General features: G+C 31.7%; 2 protein-coding genes across 6 annotated transcripts in view; one reads left to right on the top strand and one right to left on the bottom strand.

Annotated features, from left to right (window-relative positions):
- Positions 1–6,377: 6,377 nt before the first annotated feature.
- On the top strand, positions 6,378–9,364 carry LOC105967982 (serine carboxypeptidase-like 45). Its single transcript, XM_012992568.2, has 10 exons — positions 6,378–6,774; positions 6,908–7,009; positions 7,128–7,223; positions 7,667–7,759; positions 7,863–7,942; positions 8,030–8,311; positions 8,410–8,534; positions 8,614–8,706; positions 8,795–8,912; positions 9,023–9,364. The coding sequence occupies exons 1-10, from the start codon at positions 6,495–6,497 to the stop codon at positions 9,173–9,175; spliced, it is 1,422 nt and encodes a 473-aa protein (XP_012848022.2). The 5' UTR covers positions 6,378–6,494; the 3' UTR covers positions 9,176–9,364.
- Positions 9,365–9,417: 53 nt separating this feature from the next.
- Positions 9,418–19,104, bottom strand: part of LOC105967985 (protein NEOXANTHIN-DEFICIENT 1) — a 61,301-nt gene continuing 51,614 nt past the window's right edge. The window contains exons 1-11 of one of the 5 annotated variants that reach the window (XM_088825712.1): positions 13,293–13,435; positions 11,830–11,966; positions 11,625–11,708; positions 11,480–11,543; positions 11,237–11,283; positions 10,943–10,997; positions 10,748–10,786; positions 10,374–10,545; positions 10,124–10,187; positions 9,991–10,047; positions 9,418–9,825 (exon numbers count right to left, since the gene is read on the bottom strand). In XM_088825712.1, coding sequence (XP_088681838.1) covers positions 9,615–9,825; positions 9,991–10,047; positions 10,124–10,187; positions 10,374–10,545; positions 10,748–10,786; positions 10,943–10,997; positions 11,237–11,283; positions 11,480–11,543; positions 11,625–11,708; positions 11,830–11,894 — 858 coding nt within the window. In that variant the 5' untranslated portion in view covers positions 11,895–11,966; positions 13,293–13,435 and the 3' untranslated portion in view covers positions 9,418–9,614. Of the gene's footprint in view, positions 9,826–9,990; positions 10,048–10,123; positions 10,197–10,373; positions 10,546–10,747; positions 10,787–10,942; positions 10,998–11,236; positions 11,284–11,479; positions 11,544–11,624; positions 11,709–11,829; positions 11,967–12,855; positions 13,436–19,104 lie in introns of those variants that run through there. The other 4 variants (XM_088825709.1, XM_088825713.1, XM_088825711.1 and 1 more) reach the window with 4 other exon arrangements.

Raw genomic sequence — 19,104 nt, forward strand, 5'->3', positions numbered from 1 at the left:
CAAAAAATGGGTTAAATACTCTTTGCATCCCTGAAGTATAGCATATGTATAGCATATTTGTAACACCTACTCCTCAACATCAATTATTTTATATTTTAAAATTTAAAAGCTAATAAATATAACAATCTAATAATTATTGGATCATAAAAAAATGAGAAGTAAAAAATTAAATTATTGGAAAAAATAATAAAAGTAATAGATATTGTATAATAATAAATAGAAATATAATTTATAAGATTAATGAACTTATAAAATATATTTGAATACTTAAGATTACTATTAGTCATTTATTGATTTCTTAAAATTTATCGATATGAATATGTTTGAGTACTTGTTCCAATAAATTATGAGTTATTTATTAAATATGTACCCAAGATAATATTTTTAAATTTTTTAATATTGCATTTTTCAATAGATATTTCTTTTGTATAATTTAATAATTCTTTTAGTTATTTCTTTAAATAAAAAAGAAAATTTTAATGCATTAGGATTTAAAGTACAAATTAAATTGAACTTGAGGGAGTAAGTGTTACAAATAATACTTTAGAGGATAGGTGTTACATATAATATACTTTAGGGGTAAAAACTGTATTTGGATAAATGATTTTTATCAAGGGTATAATGTCTTAGATGAAAATTAAAGTGGTAGTGAATAAATATTATAATCAACCATCGTTTAAAAGAGTATTAGAAAGAGTCGACATCTAATTAACTTCTACTATTAGAGTAGATGTCTGTATGTGGTTAAAAATTTCAAATCATGCCGCTCGATCTTCTATTTTCCTAATTTGTAACATGGGTTAAATTTTTAAGCGAAAAAAAAAAAAAAAAAAAAAAAAAAACTAGGCTTTACTTGCAGTTCAAGGCTAAAGTTGAGGAGCACAATTTCCAACAACTATCTAAGCTGGAAAATTGCCCTCTTTTTCCTACATATATATTATCTCTTTCAATTAAATGATGAGAATTGGAGTGGGGAGTAACAATGATCACACAATGCCTTTTGGATTAAAAAAAGGAAAAAAAAATTCTAAGGAAAATTAGATTTGTTGTTTTAGTTAAATAAAAAGTTGTTGTTCTAGAAAAAGAACTTATGATCATAGTGTGTTGCAGCATTGGTAAAAAGCTAAACATCTCTATTGACAAATTGGCATAATTACTTTAGGCATTAATTGTTTATCAAGTAAATAGTGTAAGGTACAAGTAAATAGGAATTTCAATGGTCAAAAAGATAAAATTTGAAATGTGAAAAGTGTTAACTAAATCGATTAGTTGATTTAGTTTGGTGGATGAATTGACATGATGGAATATATATATATATATATATATATATATATATATATATATATATATATATATATATATATATATATATATATATATTTTAGTTCTTGCAAAACCACTTAATATACCATGTGACACGGCAGGGAGTCCTCCGACGCTTAAATCCAATGATGTTGATAATTAACTCAATACTTGAAAGCATTTAAGTCAATAATAAATCATATGCCTTACAAATATTGATTATTGTGAAAATTAAATAGATGAATGCTCACAAGAACTTTTTAGTATTTAATGGGATGGTAATTCCTTTTATTTTAATTAAGGAATAAGCCTCATCAAAAAACATTATATATATATATATATATATATATATATATATATATATATATATATATATATATATATATATATATATATATATAATTGTTAGAGGAGTGGGTGGTGGTGATTGTGGCCATAATTCATTGATTGCAAAAACAGATGGAAAATAACTTTATCCAGAAAGTAGGTTTACACTATAAATTTTACACATTTTGGTTTTGATTTGTATATTCAACCCTAGCTTGTTCTCACATCATTGTTAATTTGACCAAGCATTGACCTTTCAACTCCTTTTGGTTAATTTGATTGCTAATATAAGTTGTAATTAATTAACTAATTGAGTGTTTAAAGCATATATATTCAAGCTTTTCTTTCTTTTTTCTTTTTTTTTTTTCTAATTTTGCACACATATTAAACCAATAAAATACTTAATGAACAAATATGAAATTAAAAGTTGATAACATTTCTCATTTTGAAAAGCAAAAAACCAAAATGCATCTTTTTTATCCACTCACTTTGAACGAGTATACCAATGTATGTGTTGACTATGCATCAGAACTACCAAGTTTTTATACCTCGGTTGAAAATATATATATATATATATATATATGTGTGTGTGTGTAGGTGTTTGAGAGGGAAAGAAGAAGGCTTAAAAAGGAAGAAAGGACAGAGTGAAAGGGCCAAAAGAAGCAATGAGTACAAAAAGAGTGAGGGAGCAGTGATAAAATACAAACACGTGAGTGCAGAAATTAGCATCTTTGTCTTGCCAATATCATGTGACTTTGCAATAAACTAATATTACTACACTATTCCATATATCTTTCTTTCTCTCTCTCTCCCTCCCTTTTTTTTAACTAGTTTTTTTTCAGAATAGCCTTTTAGAAATTAGAAGTTCTAAAAGGAGTTATGTAATAGCTATGGATGTAAATGAGCTCAGCCGGCTCGGTAAAGTCTCGAATTCAAACTTTTCGACCTCGATGTCATGCCTCGGGATTTTTGGGTATCTTACGAGAACATTCGTGGGGGATTGTGGTTAAACGATTATGACGGAGGAAATACAGGCTGTTATGTGGGCAGTCATTACGTGCCTTGTAGTGTTCAGACAGGCCGACCAGGTTGAGGGAGAGAAATGATGCGATCTCTTGAGTATCATAAGATTTCTTTACTGAACGTAAGAAAACTCTTGTTTATTATTTCTCTTCATTATAAAACCCTAGCACAAGACGACTATTTAAAGAGAATAAAACCCTAGAATCCTAATCTAACTAGGAAAGATAATTACCTAAACTAATTAAATACCTAATAATCTCCTAACCCTAAACTATCATACGGCTATTTCAATATAAATATACTATACTAATTAATTAATAATAAAATATTAACTCAAACAATACTTAAATAATATATTAAATATTAAAATCTAACTAACTAATAATTAATCGATATATTATTTAATATATCGTATCAAACCACCCCTCTTGAAATGAACCTTGTCCTCAAGGTTCGAGTCCATTTGGTCCCTCATCTTTGAGTTTCCACCTATGTTTGACTTCATCGATTTGTTCATCGACTTGCTTCCCGATTGACTCCGAAAAACACGATGAACGACCAAACTCTTTAAAACATGGCTCTTGCTGACCCCAAGAGATTCCAAAGGCTACTTTTGCGAAAATACTCAATTTTTTTCCCGATAGATAAACTTTTTTAATCGTCTTTTCAGATTTTGTCTCCTCCAAACTGACCATCGGTTCTTCGTCTCCTTTCTTTTGAACACCATGGAAATCTCCCAATATCCACTGTAGTTCTTCGTTCTCTTCCTTAGTTAATTCCTCGTCTTCGTCCCAAATTACCTCAAGTGAATCCGATAATTCATCTTTCGGCGAACTCACAAAAAATTGGGGTTCTTCAAAAAAATCATCGTCGTCCTCTTCCTCTCCCTCCGGCGATAGGCTCGGCAGCGGCGGCTGCGGTGGCTCTTTGAAAAATTCATCGTCGTCCTTTTCCTCTTCCTCCGGCGATAGGCTCGGCAGCGGCAGCGGTGGTGATGGGCGGCGGTCCCTTCGACTTTTGTGTTGGTGTTGACGTCGTCTGTGACTTTGTTCGAGCAATTTCTGAAAATCAATCCGTAATCTCTCTACGGATTTCTCCAATCGCTCTAACCGTCTTGTTTCGGACATCATGATTTTCACAAAGTTTTGATGTGATCTCAACTTTGCTCCAGCTTAGCTTTGATATAATCTCTGCTTTGCTAACGAAGCGTTGGTGTTATCGCAACTTCGCTCTGATACCAATTGATGCGATCTCTTGAGTATCATAAGATTTCTTTACTGAACGTAAGAAAACTATTTTTTATTATTTCTCTTCATTATAAAACCCTAGCACAAGACGACTATTTAAAGAGAATAAAACCCTAGAATCCTAATCTAACTAGGAAAGATAATTACCTAAACTAATTAAATACCTAATAATCTCCTAACCCTAAACTATCATACGGCTATTTCAATATAAATATACTATACTAATTAATTAATAATAAAATATTAACTCAAACAATACTTAAATAATATATTAAATATTAAAATCTAACTAACTAATAATTAATCGATATATTATTTAATATATCGTATCAAGAAACTTGTCAGTCTTCGACTTGACGTAGAAGAAGGGACTCCGCTAGACCCTGAGGCAGGGCAAAACTAGTATTGCTCAAGGGATCAAGCTGATCTCTCATCTGAGGGGCGCCGCACGCAGTGGCGAATCCAGGTGGTGGTAAAGACTTGTACTGTTAAAAAAATTAAAAATATTATAATTTATAATAATAAAATTCTAAAAATTAAAATAAAAATAAAAATAAAAATAAAAATATTAAAAAATTAAAAAATTAAAAAGATAAAAAAAAAAATGGACTCGAGCTCGAGCTCGGCAAAACAGCCAAGCTCGACTCGTTAACACCGTAGCTCTATTAACTCCAAATCTATTAACCCAATCCCATTTATGCAATTTTTTTTTTTTTTGGCCGCATGTGTGTAGATCAACTGGTTACGGGGTGGTAAGTTGGTACAAGATCCTAGAATTGAATCCTGGCAGCCGTAGTATGGGAATTTCAACTCCAATAAGGGTTGGTTCCTTGTGGGCACCAAGTTCGAGTCCGCTACTTTAATGGACTGTTGAGTTACCATAATTTATATTTCTCTATCAAATTCTTGTCGGACCAAGGGATGGGAGCCCTGGGGCGAGGAATTTCACCTTTGATACAAGTTTTATACCAGAAAGACTTAATTCTTTTGTTTTTTTAAAGAAAAAAAATGGTGAACAAAGTTAGGTATATGAGTAATTGTCAATGTAGAGAATGATGATCCAGTTGGCCAGAAAGATTTCTGAAAAATTCTCTGGGAGTATGAAATGAGGTTTATTTTCCCAATGACTTTAGTATCAGCCAAAGAAACAACCAAAAGTTACTAATATTCTCTGTATAATGAAAGCAACAAATGAATGAATGCTTTCTTTCTTTCTTGGGTGAAATCATTTTATTAAACAGGCAGCAAAATTCTTTCTACACTTGAATGAAATAATGACCCCCTTAGCTGTCACATGCACCATTCTTTCTGGTAAAATTAAAACACACTTTTCTGTGTACAAACTCAACTTTTATTATGACTTATACACTTCTCATTGGGACTGTAATTATTCTTTCTAAATCTTTCAAAAAAAAAAAATCATTTTATTTCTTGAAAATATATATCACTTTTTATGTTTTATATTTTATTTTCATAACATAGTTTGCAAATTATACTAGAGATCGGGGTTCGTCAGAATGCCCGGAATGGAATGGGAACAACCCTCTCCGTTCCGGATTCCCTAACAAAACTGTTACACGACCAAAAACGTTTCAAATGGGTAAAAAACGGTCGGAACGTCGGGACAATGCAATAAATTCGGATGGTCACGGCTGTCACACATACCGAAACGGGCTAGAACGGAATTTGAACTCCATGAATCATCTAATTTACTTCTCCAACAACGATTTAGTGATCTCAAACTAAGGTTTTAACTTTTAATCAAAAGTAAAAAAAATAAATAAAATTACAATTAGCTCCAGCACTCTAAACGTAGTTTTATTTGGGGATATGGAACCACATGTTGTTTAAGTTTTTAAAATTTGCAATTTAGTCCTAATTATTTTCTATTTCACTTAAAGTAAATAGATAATTTCATAATTTGCAATTTCAGCCTTAATTCTAATTTCTCAACGTCTAAAAAAATGTTCTAAAATTAAAATTGGAGATTTATTGATAGTTTGTATATTATTGTACTGTAACATTAATATTAAAAAATAATTTGACATAATTTCCAATTTTTAGCATTTTAATTATAATTTATCCATTCCAGCCGCGACGTTGCAATAGAACCAGAACGCCGAGGTCCGCGACGTTCCGGAACCATGCTAGAGATGTACTGCTACTATTGCACTCCCAAATGATTTCAGAAAAGAAGAAAAAAAATACAAAAATTGCACTATGCAATATTTCAGAAGCCAGTTTCAATTCTCTTTCTTTTCTTCTTGATTCAGCCCCCAACACACACACACACAGTACACACAGTGAGAGTGCCAAGTCATATTGAGAATGATATTTGACTCTTGACACCTCACATCACACACAGTCTCTCACACACACACACACAGTAAAAATGAAAAATCTGTAAGAAAACGACAAAAAAAAAAAAAAAAAAAAGAATAATGACAAGAAAAGAAGATGGCTCCCTTTCCTCAACCTTTCATATATAATGCGCATTGCCCCCCCCCCACCACCCCCAATTCTCTCTTACATTTTTTCAGGAGCTGCCTTTTTTATTTATTACAGAAGCCCCTTTTAACACTTCTCTCATCAGACATGGGAGCCGTTGTAATAAAGCTAATAGCTTTAGCTTTAACTACACACATTTGCTTTTCCATCACTTCTTCTTCTTCTTCTTTATATTCTGTGTCAGCATCAGTATCAGCATCAGATGATAGAATAACCGAGTTACCTGGTCAACCCGGCCGAGTCAGCTTCCAACAATATTCTGGTTACGTATTCGTCGACCATAATAATGAAAGAGCTCTCTTTTACTATTTCGTTGAAGCCCAAACCGACCCTGCTTCTAAGCCTCTTGTTCTCTGGTTAAATGGAGGTTTCTTTTTTTTTTTTTATTATTATTATTTCTTACAGTAACAACCCACATTGTTTAATTTATTTCATCCCAAATTTTTGTAATAAAAAATAAATAAATATTAATAATTGTTTATTATTATTACATTTTGCAGGGCCTGGTTGTTCTTCTTTGGGCGTCGGTGCATTTTCTGAGAACGGTCCTTTTAGACCCAGTGGGAATGCTCTTGTCACAAATGAATTTAGCTGGAACAAAGGTATTATTATTTCTTTTTCCACACATTTCTTTTTATTTGATAATAATAATAATAATAATAATAATAATAATAATAATTTGGTGATTAATTAATGTTTTTTTTTTTTTGAATTTTGCAGAAGCAAATGTTTTGTACTTAGAGTCACCAATTGGAGTTGGGTTTTCTTATTCTGCAAACTCTTCCTCTTATGACGGTGTTAATGACAAGATCACAGGTATATATTTTTCAATTTTTTTTTTTAATTTAATTATCTAGGCAAATTACGGTCATCCTCTGCGGTACGACCAAATTACGAAAATCTCCTTTTGTTTGGGTAATTACAGTCAGCCCCCTCCTTTTAAATATTCAGTTCGATAAACGGTATAAAATGTTCGCGTACAGAAATTTCGGTTCGATTTTACTGATTTAACGTCCCTAAATTTACCTCTGGAGGGGTATTTTCGTAATATTTTCGCAAGATAATACATAGTTGAGGGGGTTGGTCGTTATTACCCAAACATGAGGGGAGTTTTCGTAATTTGATCATAACTCAGGGATTTCCGAAATTTGCCCTATTTATTAATTATTATTATTATTATTATTATTCCGAAATGCTAAAATGCTTTTATAAATAATATGAAAGTTTTTTTGTATTGTGTTTTATAATAATAATAATAGCTGAAGACAACTTGGTATTCTTGCAAAACTGGTTCCTCAAATTCCCACAGTACAAAGACAGAAGCTTGTTTATTACAGGAGAGAGCTATGCCGGTATATTACATTTATATTCCCAAAATAAAAAATAAATAAAAATCCAATATTTGTCAATTTTTATAGACAAAGTTTAATTTATTAATTAATTATATATTGTCAGGCCACTACATTCCTCAGCTGACTGAGCTGATTCTTCAATTCAACAAAAAAGAAAAAATCTTCAACTTGAAAGGAATTGCAGTGAGTTCTTTAATCAAAAAAATTAGATGCAATAATTAAATTTAAATTATGTCATTATATATAATAATAATAATGTTGGTATTGCAGCTCGGAAATCCGGTACTAGAATTTGCGACCGATTTCAATTCAAGGGCCGAGTTTTTATGGTCACACGGACTAATATCCGATACAACGTTCAAAGTGTTCACTTCTGCATGCAATTATTCGAGATATGTTAGTGAGTATTACAGAGCTTCTTTATCTCCAATTTGTTCGAAAGTGATGTCACTTGTTACTATCGAAACGAGTAAATTCGTCGATAAATACGACGTCACGCTCGATGTTTGTATCTCTTCTGTTCTCTCTCAATCCAAAGCCCTTGTTCCTCAGGTATTATTTATTATATATCGAATTTTAATTCGCGTTTATTATTTTGTGCCGATTTAGTTCAAGTATTTATGTTGAATAATGTTATTTGATGTTTGCAGCAAATGACTGATAAAGTAGATGTATGCGTGGAGGACGAAACGGTAAATTACTTGAATAGACGAGACGTTCAAAGGGCTCTCCATGCGCGTCTTTTAGGGGTCAATCGATGGCTTGTTTGTAGCAAGTGAGATTTTTCTTGTCACATTTTTAAAGAATTTAATTTCGAACTCCTTTTGTAATAAATAATCTTGTGTTTTTTTCAGTATATTGGATTACGAACTGCTCGATTTAGAGATACCTACGATTAATATTGTCGGTAGGATAGTCGAGGCAGGAATCCCAGTCTTGGTTTACAGGTGGAAGTTTCTTTTAATAATCTAGATTTCTTTTTCACCATTTATTTATTTATTATACATTACTAATTCTTTTTTTTTTATATAACAGTGGCGATCAAGATTCGGTGATACCTTTAACCGGAAGCCGGAAATTGGTTCATAGACTGGCACGCGAGTTACGATTGAGGACAAGTACACCGTATCGGGTGTGGTTTGCTGGGATGCAGGTATATTCTATTTGTTTTTTTAAATTACGAAAAATATCAGGAAAAAGAAAAAAAAAATCGTGGAAGGAAAATAAATAATTTAATTGTAATATTAATTAAATATTTTTCAGGTAGGGGGGTGGACACAGGTATATGGTAATAATAAGCTGTCATTTGCAACGATAAGAGGGGCATCTCATGAAGCACCATTTTCGCAGCCAGAAAGATCACTTGTTCTATTTAGAGCTTTTTTGCAAGGCAAACCTCTACCGCAAGATTTCTAATTCGTACATTTTTCGATATTTAATTGTAATTAACTAAAAATGTTCGACATCTCTCGATGTAGAACAACCACATTCGTTCGTTTTTTTTTTTTTTTTTTTTTTTTTTTTTCCGTTTGACTCTGCTTGTAATCTAAAATTTCTGTAAGAATGATGATCCGGTAAAGATGAATGTCGCGAGTTGAATGAATTTCAAGTTTTGCAATTTGTTGTATAATGTTATCGTGTTATCGGTTCACTGTTGTAATTTCAAATGCTCGACTTTTTGGGTTTATATTATTATCCAAAGACACAAAGTAAAAGCATCGACACAAAAACATTTTTTGAAGAAATAATCGGAGCATAAGGAAAGACTGAATTAATGCTATTTTACCAAATGTTGATAACGGAAGATACAAATTAACGAGACACATTATTCGCGTTTAAACTAGGTCAGTATTCTCTATTGAGAAACAACAGTGGGAGCTTCGACTTTCATTTCAAGGCAATTGAACTCCAAAGCTAAAATCGGCTTCGATAGCATAACTGATATACAGAGGTTTCTTTTATAATTTACGGAATCTGCATTTGCAGATTCCACTTCAGAAATTGTTTCACCTTCGATATTTGATGTAGATGGGCCCCACACTTTAGCCGCTTTCACTGCCCTCAACCTTCGATGAATCAACAAAAAATTAGGCATTCAATCAAACATAATTAATTGTTTATGCACTAGGGAATTTCGAATATGCAAATGTTAAATTTTAACGAACCAATAATATAGATCATGATCAAATTGATTAAATCATGGTACAAATAATAAAAATAGGAAAATAAACCTGCATTCGATCTGGCAAGAGTACTTTAGGAGGTGAGGGTTATATTCAGTGCGGCCGCTGCATATCAGAGACCCAAATACGGTTAATTCTGATTAAAAATTAAAAAAAAAATTAGGGAAAAAATGTAAAATACCTAAAGCTTGGAAGGGACATTTTGATTGCAGGACCGATCCATCTTTTTGCGTCATTTTGAGGTGCTGCCATTGCTTTGTCGAGGTTAAATTAAACATACGTATAATGCAAAACAAACACAAAGATGAGACAATAAAACAACATAGAGCTAGCTGATCATATATATATATATATATATATATATATATATATATATATATATATATATATATATATATATATATATATATATATATATATAGCCTACCTACCAGCAGGAGAAAGGTTGATAGTGCAAATGCCAGTTGCCGTATGATTGTTCATCTCATTCACTTGTATATTCGTACAGTTCTTCGTGCTATTATTATTATTATGAGCCAAGCCAATCTTGTTCATAAACCCACCGAATCGACTTCCCTTTGTCGCAGGAAGTGCTGTAACACTCTAGTTTAACGCAAACCAAACCGTGTCATGTTCGACAAAAAAAATCAATTCTTATTAGATATTCTACAGCACAAAATTTAACTAAATTTATAAATAACAATCCACCCCCACACTACCAATAGTGACACGAAAAAAAAAAAACGGGGAATTGACATTTGATTACTCTGCATTTGGACGGAATATATAAAATTTGAGGGCTCACCTTCGTAAAATTTGCAACTTGACTCGGAAGTCCAACATCCTGCAAAACCGCGTTAGAATAGTAATGCTGTTATTTCTTTAATTTTTTTTTTAATAGTTTCTTGAAGTTAAATCGAAACGAAATCCTACGCACAAACTCAATTACAAATGACGGCATATATAATAAATACTGAATCGTGTGTATTAAAAACGCTACCTTTCGACCATGGACGCATGCCTTGTCACTGCTCACCAGAACTCTTGCAGCCCATCTGTCGGATAATGATATTATTACCAGAAAACTATTACGTCAGTCTAAATACTTTTAAAATCTACTTCATCAGTGCATAGTTTCCGAGTACCAAAAATCGAGCAACGAGATTGCATTAAACGACGCCAATTTGATCTAGACATTTTCTGAGCACATACTAATCAAACAGAGTAAGATTCTGTATACTCTTTTGCGATCATGCCCAAGAAGTAAAAAGTTACGGCGGAACGGAAAACTTACGCACACGACGTAGGTGGATTCCATAGGATTCCTGCTATGACGACAAGCTGAAAAAAGCACGATTGCGAAAAATAAAGTTAATGCTAGTTGACCCTATATTTAATTCATTACGGTATATGCTTCTTCCTATTTCCTAAACAAAATGGCAAATCCCAAGAACTTACGAATAATTCATTTATATATTATATATTAGTTAGTCGAGATTAATCGATTCGAAGATTTTAGTCAGAAATAAATAACAACCTCATCAAATTTGCCAGCAGGACTGTCCTCGTAATTAGCAAGAAAGAATCCACCGAGTGTATATCTGTAGGTCCAACTTGTATTAAATAAAGAGAATGAATATCGAAAAATATTTATTTAAAAATACAAGTTGTTAATAGTTTACCCAAAAGCCTCCACCAATTTGAATTCTTTCGGAATAAAAGCTCGAGCTGTCTCTGCCTTGACGAGATGCAGCTGGTACAAGGCACTGAAATTTCAAGAACGTACTTTTTTTTTTAAAACTAAATAATTTCCTTACATGAACAGAGAGTTGCAATGAAATTAAAAATAAACAAATGTATTATTCGAAAACGAGATAGCAAACTTGCCTGCCTTTGAACACCCATGGAGATTTTCCGTAACCTAACGAAGAGTTCACTTCTGCAGTTTCCATTGTTTGATGAAAACACCAGAAACAAGTTATGCTAAAATCAAACTATACGAGCTTCATCGGCATAGTTAATACCTGAAAAAAAAAAAACCCACGAACATTATCGACTAAAAAACTAAACCATTCTAGGATTGAACTGCAAAAACCGATTTTTATTTCTTTGTGCAGTATAGTTTGATTATTTTCGTGAATCCCAAGATTTTAAGTCTTGAAAAAGAGATTAAGGAATCCATGCACATGGCACTATCGGATTCTTAAGACATAAAGAAACTCCATGCAATTAGAGCAAGTTGGATTTGAATAATCATAACTTTATAATATATCAAAAAGATGAAAGCATTTCTTTATTCAAAAAAAAAAAAAAAAAGAAAAAAAACTCTCATAACCAGAACACAGTTTGCCGAGTCCATATACAAGTTGCCAAGTTGATAGAATTTTGTATTAATGATTAAAATATAGCATTCGAACTGCATCACTGGCTGACGTTTTCCGTAGAACGCTGCCAACCGATCATAAGACAATTAAAAAAAAAATTGTTGGTAGCATAATATAAACACCAAACACGAAGGAATCATGCGCTATTAAAGCCTTTTGCACATTATATTACTCTTCGTAGGCATCTCTAAATAAAGGGGAAAATATTTCACATTTACATAATATATCGCACTAATTACTCACTAATCACTATAGCAATCGTTCCCAAGTGAAAATAAACCCGTCTCTCGGTTCTAAGACTTACTCCTACCCCTTCGCCCCCTGCGGCCCCAATCCCGACAAACCAACCGAGGTTGAGAATATTATCTAACGAACTGAATACACCATTACGAAGAGTTTTTTTACCATATGAATTGGATTTAAATGTAAATAAAAAATTTAGGAATTTCTTATACAAATAACTATATTTCTTCATATTCATGGAAACAAAAAAAAAAAAAAAAACATGAAAATAAGAGGGTAAACTCACTCAGCTGTAACCATTAGTTCCGTAATTCGATCTGCGGTCGAAAATGGGAGGCCGCCCCCCGCCTTTTTGTATGTTAATTATTTTCAGCACCCAACTGATTGAAACACATCTCTCTTCTTAGCAATTTATTTATTTATTTATTATATCATCTGGAATCTGAAACTCCATTATTTAATTTCTTGGCAAATCAGGTTTACTTGTGATTACTAAAATACTTTTTACAAGGAATGCCGCGTTATATTCTTTAAAGAAATGAACACTTGACATATCTTTATTCAACTTGAATCATCTCACTGGAGCATCAAAATCTTGAATTAATAAAATAACAAATATCGAGCACGAGGTGATGAAACCATATTTAAAATAAAATAAAAATTGAAAAAACAATTAAAAAATATTCAAGGATGAAATTGCAATTGCGAGCCTAAAAATCGAACCTTTTTTTGGTGGAGATCCAAACCCAGAGAGAATTTGTGGTGTAAATGTAAATTCAGTGAGTAAGAATTAGAAACAAAGAGTGCATGACGTCATCTTGCGTCACAAGAACTGGATAAACTAAAAACTGAAGAAAATAAAAATTAAGAGTTGTATACATTTTGCACCCCTTAAGTATAGCCACTATGTAACATAGACCCCTTAAAGTTCTATTTGTAACACTTGTCCCCTCAACGTCAATATTATGTATTTTAAATTTTAAAAAATAATAACAATCTTAATATATTTCCACTTTCATTGGATAGAATAATTGAAAAAGAATTGCTTGTATGGATATAGCTCAACTGGTTCCGGGGATGGTAAGTTACGTTGGTGAAAGGTCCTATATGAATTTACATCCATCCATCAAATATTTGTCGGGCACCAGGTCTGAGTCTGCTACCCTAACGGGCCGTTGAGTCACCATGAATTTAGTGTGTACGTTAAAAGGGGTTTAAGTCCATTTAATTTTCTTGTAACTCATGACCTTATAGTGATCTTCTTTGTACTATGTAGAGAGCATTATGCAATGTGCTTTGGATACACTTGAAGATATTGAATAATATATTCTCACTTCGCCCTATTTTATTTTCTTCTTGTATATTCTTTCATGTTTCGTTATCACCACGATTGTTTTATTTTTATTTTCAAGCAGAGATTATCCAAAAAGGCTAACGTCTCCGCCATAGACGATGAAAAGGGAGTTTACGTTATATTTCTTACTATTGTTTTCAGTTGACAAGATAACATTTTTATATATGTTGTCGGTGAATTTTCGTGCAATTCAGAAGTTATTACAAAAGTTGTAGCTCTGGAAGTTGGCTTTCTATGTCTACTTGAATTAGCTCAATCGGATATCGGATTTATGCTTGAAATACCAAACACTGTTACAATCTGCTAGAATACACTTTTGCACGTATTTGGTTTGATTCACAGCTTCACTTCCAAAATCCTTTCGAATTGACAAAAATAACTTCTTTACCTAAAACTGAAATAAATAAGAAAAGCAAAATATATACAAGTAAAATCGAAATCTCGGACGAACGAAGACCAAAACTCAAAGATTCGATAAGTAAAAATTGCCAAAGACGAACACTTATTAATAATGTAATATTTGCTGTTCGACCCACAAGTTATTGGAAATATCAAATATGAAACAAAGTCCAATTATTTAATTAATCATAACTAATCTTCTTAACCAAACAAGACACTTGAGAATAACATAATATATACTTGGTGTCTTTCTTGTTTTTTTTAAATTTGTTTTTTTAATTTTTATTAAATGGGACTGCAAGATACACAATTTCTTATCTTTGTAATTATTATTGAGATTTGAAACCAGGTCAGTTTCTTGGAGAAAATGAATGATTCTACAACAAACATAGGCTGCTTTTGCTCCATCTCCATTATTAAATTACAATTAATTAATACACAACATATGATTTCAATTTTTTTTTTTTTTAAATTGAAACTAATAATCATGGTGTAATACAAACTAGTACTTCACCCGTGCGTTGCACGGATGTCAGTTTTGAAATGAGAAATAATAATAATATTGAAATGACTATCTCTGTATAACAACACAAATTCAAGTATAAAAAATCGAAGGAAATAAAATAAAAAAACATAAAACTTTATTTCTTAATCAAGAATTGTAACATAAGAAATTTAATTATATATTATAAAGAAGAAAATACGAAGCACGCAAAACACGATATGAAGATTAAGTGAAATCATTTAAAACATATGGTATAAACTCTATTTCGTGGAATGCAATCTACTACATCATGTCAATCTTCTGCAAAATAACTAAGTTAACAACAAATACGGTAGTAGAGAAATAACACAATAGATATTCAAATAACCTGTAAGTTTATTACTAACGATGTTCAATTAGTGATGCACATTACTCAAACAACAATACAACTTATAAATATTGCAAAAGAGATAAGGAATCGATGTATACGCCACCAATACCGATACCAATACGGATATCAATACTGATACCAATACTGATACCAATATTGATATTAATATCGATACTAATACTGATACTAATTAACATCGATACTCATACTACTAGGGGTGGGTTCGGTACGGTTGCCGAATATTTTGATCAATACCGTGTACCTACCGAATTATATGGTATTGAAAAATTCGATACCGTTACCGTACCAACAAGTGCGGTATACCGTTATTCGGTATACCGTTACTTTCGGTACGGTATATCGGTATATGGTACTCTACCGTTAATTTTAATTTGTTATACTATGAAGACGATCTTTATAAAAACACAATACTTTAAACAAGAACATTGGCTATTTACATGATCTTATTCAATTTTTCAACACTCCTTCAATATTTATCAAACTGTAACTTCATTGATTTAGTGACACCTTACAAAATAAGATTACTAGATTCATGATCTTTTTTTTCAATCTCAATTTGCAGTTCTATTATTTCAATGAAACCAAATGGGATGTACATTTTTTTGTTGCACTAAGCTTCAATGTTTTCTCATAATTTTTTAAGAACTGTATTTCAACTTTTTTAAGTTTCGACCTATTTATTTTATGTAGTAAGTTTAATTTTAGTTAATTACTTACCAATATAAAATAAATATACATTAATTAAATTATAAAATTCAAATTTGTGGTACGGTACGATATTCCCATGGTAGCGAAAGACGATACCGCTACCGTACCGTATAATAGTGGTACGGTACTAATACCGTACCAAATGTAATGGTTACCGAAGTTTCGGTAATTTTTCGGTATTGTTTGGTAGGTATACCGTGGTATTCGGTAGGCGGTAATTATTTTCCAGCCCTACATACTACTATTAATACTGATACTAATACTAATACTAATACTAATACTAATACTAATACTAATACTAATACTAATACTAATACTAATACTAATACTAATACTAATACTAATACTAGTACTAGTACTAATACTAATACTAATACTAATACTAATACTAATACTAATACTAATACTATTACTAATACTAATACTAATACAAATACTAATAAGAATAGTAATATTAATACTAATACTAATATACAAATACAATACTAATACTAATACTATTAATAATAGTAATCCTACAAATATTAATACCAACACCAATACTAATACTAATACTAATACTAGAGTAAAAAGCAGTTTGCCCCCTAAACTAATGACCGTTTTGCACTTTGCCCCCCAAACAAAAAAAATTTGCACGTTTTTACCTAAACTCGTTAATTCCTTGCACGGTGCCTCCTGAACTAAATTTTCCGGCAATTTTGACCGGAATACTAAAACATGTGCATTGCACGTGAGACTTGGAGGGATAAATTTGTCCATTCATATACATCCTATATATTGAATATAAATTAATCATTTAAATAAATTAAATAAATAAATAAGCAAAAAAACAAAAAGAAAAAGAAGAAAAGAAAAAGCGTTGTAACGCACTACCATCCCAACCCATCTCCAAGCCCAGCCAAAAGAAATCCCAACTCAAATTATAAAAAGTCAATTTCCTTTGCTGCCCTGTAACTCGGAGAGATTGAGAGGATTGCAGCTGCTATAAAGGGATTGTAAAGACAGCGGCGATGAAGGTGGAGCAAATCTCCTACAGGTCAATCTCCGCCGCCATAGATCGGAGATTGTTCAAGGATAACGACGGTGCCGCCGCCGCCGGCGGCTCCCGTACGACCATCATCAAGAAACAATTCCATAGATTCTTACTATGGCGGGTTGTCCAATCACCCTTCTTTATTTCTCCTCTCAAAAACCCTCTTCCGTTTCCCCTTTTATCACCGTTTTCCTTTCCTCTATCTTCTCCGTTTTCCTCTTGTTCGTTTCTTCCCCACACCCGCTGTCGTATGCTTCCGCTTTCCAAATATCACTTTCATGTATTAGCTTGATTGTGTCTGGAGGTGAGCAGAGTTTGTTGAGAAAGAGGGTCGGAGGCGGTGGTTTGTTTGTGTTGGGCCTGTAATGCTTATTTTAATTTTTCAATCGACAGAGCAGTTTATGCTCTGAAGAACTCCGACCCAGTTTGCTCTGATGGACGCCGTGGCAATGGTGGATTCGACCGGAATGTTTGTCTGCCCGCGCACAGGTATTGCTTTGTCGGCGTTGATGAAGCTGAGAGGGAAGGGGGTTATTAAGCCGACGAATCGGGCAGTGGTGGTTAGCAGGACTCATGGAATGAAAGTTTAGAGGTCGAAATGAAGGTAGGAAAGTTGGAGGTGATGATGATGATTTGCAGACAGGGGTCGGCCAAGGGAAGAAGATGACAATATTCTTTTTTTATTTAGTTTTCCTTCTTTTTAATAGTTAGATACGAGTGATTCATAAACTTTATGTATTTTATAATATGGGTATGAAATCCCGTGTGAACTGTGGAATTCTTCGATGTAGCCTGAGAAGAAGAAGAAACAGAGTTGATCTATGAAGATAGATGAAAAATGGCGGTGTGGGAAGAGTTTGGGGTTTTTTTAATGGCCAACGGGATGGTGGCAGCTTTCTTTTTCTTTTTCTTTTTTAATTTTATTTTTAATGATTAGTTTATATTAATACATAGGATATAAGTGAAGGGACAAATTTACCCCTACAAATTTCACGTGCAACGCACATGGTTTCTCATTCCGGTCAAAATTGCCGGAATATTCCTTTTATGAGGCACCGTGCAATGAATTAACAAGTTTAGGTAAAAACGTGCAAAATTTTTTTGTTTGGGGGGCAAAGTGCAAAACAGCCTTTAATTTAGGGGGTAAACTGCTTTTTACTCCTAATACTATTACCAATACTGATACCAATACTAATACCAGTACTAATGTTAATACTGATATTAATACTAATGCTAATGGTAATACTAACACTAATAGTTATACTAATAATGATGCTAATAATGATACTAATAATGATATTAATACTAATACGAATACCAATACTAATACTAATACTAATATCAATATCATTACTAATATGAATACTAATACCAATACTAATGTCAATACTAATATTAATACTATTGCTAATGCTAATATTAACACTAATAGTAATACTAATAATGATACTAATAATGATACTAATACCGATAATGATACTCGTACTGATATTCGTACTAATACTGATACTGATATTGATACTGATATTAATACTAATACTAATACTAATACTAATACTAATACTAATACTAATACTAATACTAATACTAATACTAATACTAATACTAATACTAATACTGATACTAATACTAATACTAATACTAGTAGTAGTACTCATACTGATACTAATACTATACTAATAATAATAATAATAATATCAACACTAATAATAATAATAATAATAATAATAATAAGAATAATAATAATACTAATACTAATACTAATACTAATACTAATACTAATACTAATAGTAATACTAATACTAATACTAATACTAATACTAATATTAATACTAATACTAATATTAATACTAATACTAATACTAATACTAATACTAATACTAATACTGATACTGATACTAATACATATATTTATACTAATACTAATACTAATACTAATACTAATACTAATACTAATACTAATACTAATACTAATACTAATACTAATACTAATACTAATACTAATACTAATACTAATACTAATACTAATACTAATACTAATACTAATACTAATACTAATGCTAATACTAATACTAATGCAAATATTAATTCTATTACTAATACTAATACGTTAATGTTATAAGTGTTAATGATAATTTACATGTA

Source organism: Erythranthe guttata, chromosome 11, assembly GCF_056151865.1.
Source record: "Erythranthe guttata isolate IM_541 chromosome 11, IM_541, whole genome shotgun sequence".
Classification (NCBI taxonomy): Eukaryota; Viridiplantae; Streptophyta; class Magnoliopsida; order Lamiales; family Phrymaceae; genus Erythranthe; species Erythranthe guttata.

Excerpts from the sequence above, each read along its gene's own strand:
- LOC105967982 (XM_012992568.2), top strand. The coding sequence starts at position 6,495 with ATGGGAGCCGTTGTAATAAAGCTAATAGCTTTAGCTTTAACTACACAC. Across the intron at positions 8,535-8,613 it reads CGATGGCTTGTTTGTAGCAA|TATATTGGATTACGAACTGC; the intron begins GTGAGATTTTTC and ends TGTTTTTTTCAG. Across the intron at positions 8,707-8,794 it reads ATCCCAGTCTTGGTTTACAG|TGGCGATCAAGATTCGGTGA; the intron begins GTGGAAGTTTCT and ends TTTATATAACAG.